The sequence below is a fragment of the Penaeus monodon genome, chromosome 19 (genome assembly GCF_015228065.2).
Source record: "Penaeus monodon isolate SGIC_2016 chromosome 19, NSTDA_Pmon_1, whole genome shotgun sequence".
In the NCBI taxonomy this organism is placed as follows: Eukaryota; Metazoa; Arthropoda; class Malacostraca; order Decapoda; family Penaeidae; genus Penaeus; species Penaeus monodon.
Window position 1 is genome coordinate 45,082,996 of NC_051404.1, and position 407 is coordinate 45,083,402.

The 407-nt window shown below is 40.5% G+C and overlaps 1 protein-coding gene across 1 annotated transcript in view; it reads right to left on the bottom strand.

Moving 5' to 3' along the window:
* Nucleotides 1-19: 19 nt before the first annotated feature.
* Nucleotides 20-407, bottom strand: part of LOC119585417 (latent-transforming growth factor beta-binding protein 2-like) — a gene marked incomplete at its 5' end in the record, with an annotated part of 12,563 nt that continues 12,175 nt past the window's right edge. Inside the window, 1 exon segment of the mRNA XM_037934079.1 lies at nt 20-346. Within this exon segment, the coding sequence (XP_037790007.1) occupies nt 118-346 (229 nt within the window).

Below are 407 nucleotides of genomic sequence, written 5' to 3' on the forward strand. Positions count from 1 at the left end.
TGAATGCGTGAATAAAAAAATAAAAAAAAACATAATCAAATGAAAAATATATATGACATGAGAAAGCAATTAACAATACAAGAAAACGAAATAATAAATATGACAAAAAAAACACAATCAAATGAAAAAAAAATGACATGAGGAAGCAATCAAAAAGACAGGAACACAAAATAATACATATGACAAAGAGCCTCTTGACAACCGGGACCATAAACTGGACATACCGAACTCGCATGCCGATTCTGGTCCACACTCATCCGTCGCGATGCAGTAGAATTGGCCCGCGGCACACACGCGCGCACACCGCTCCCCTAGCCTCGTGCATTTCTTCGTCAGGTTGCAGTACCTTCGGGGTGGGAAAGTTAGGGTGTGAAGGAGTGAAGAGAGAGAGAGGTGTTCGTGTTATT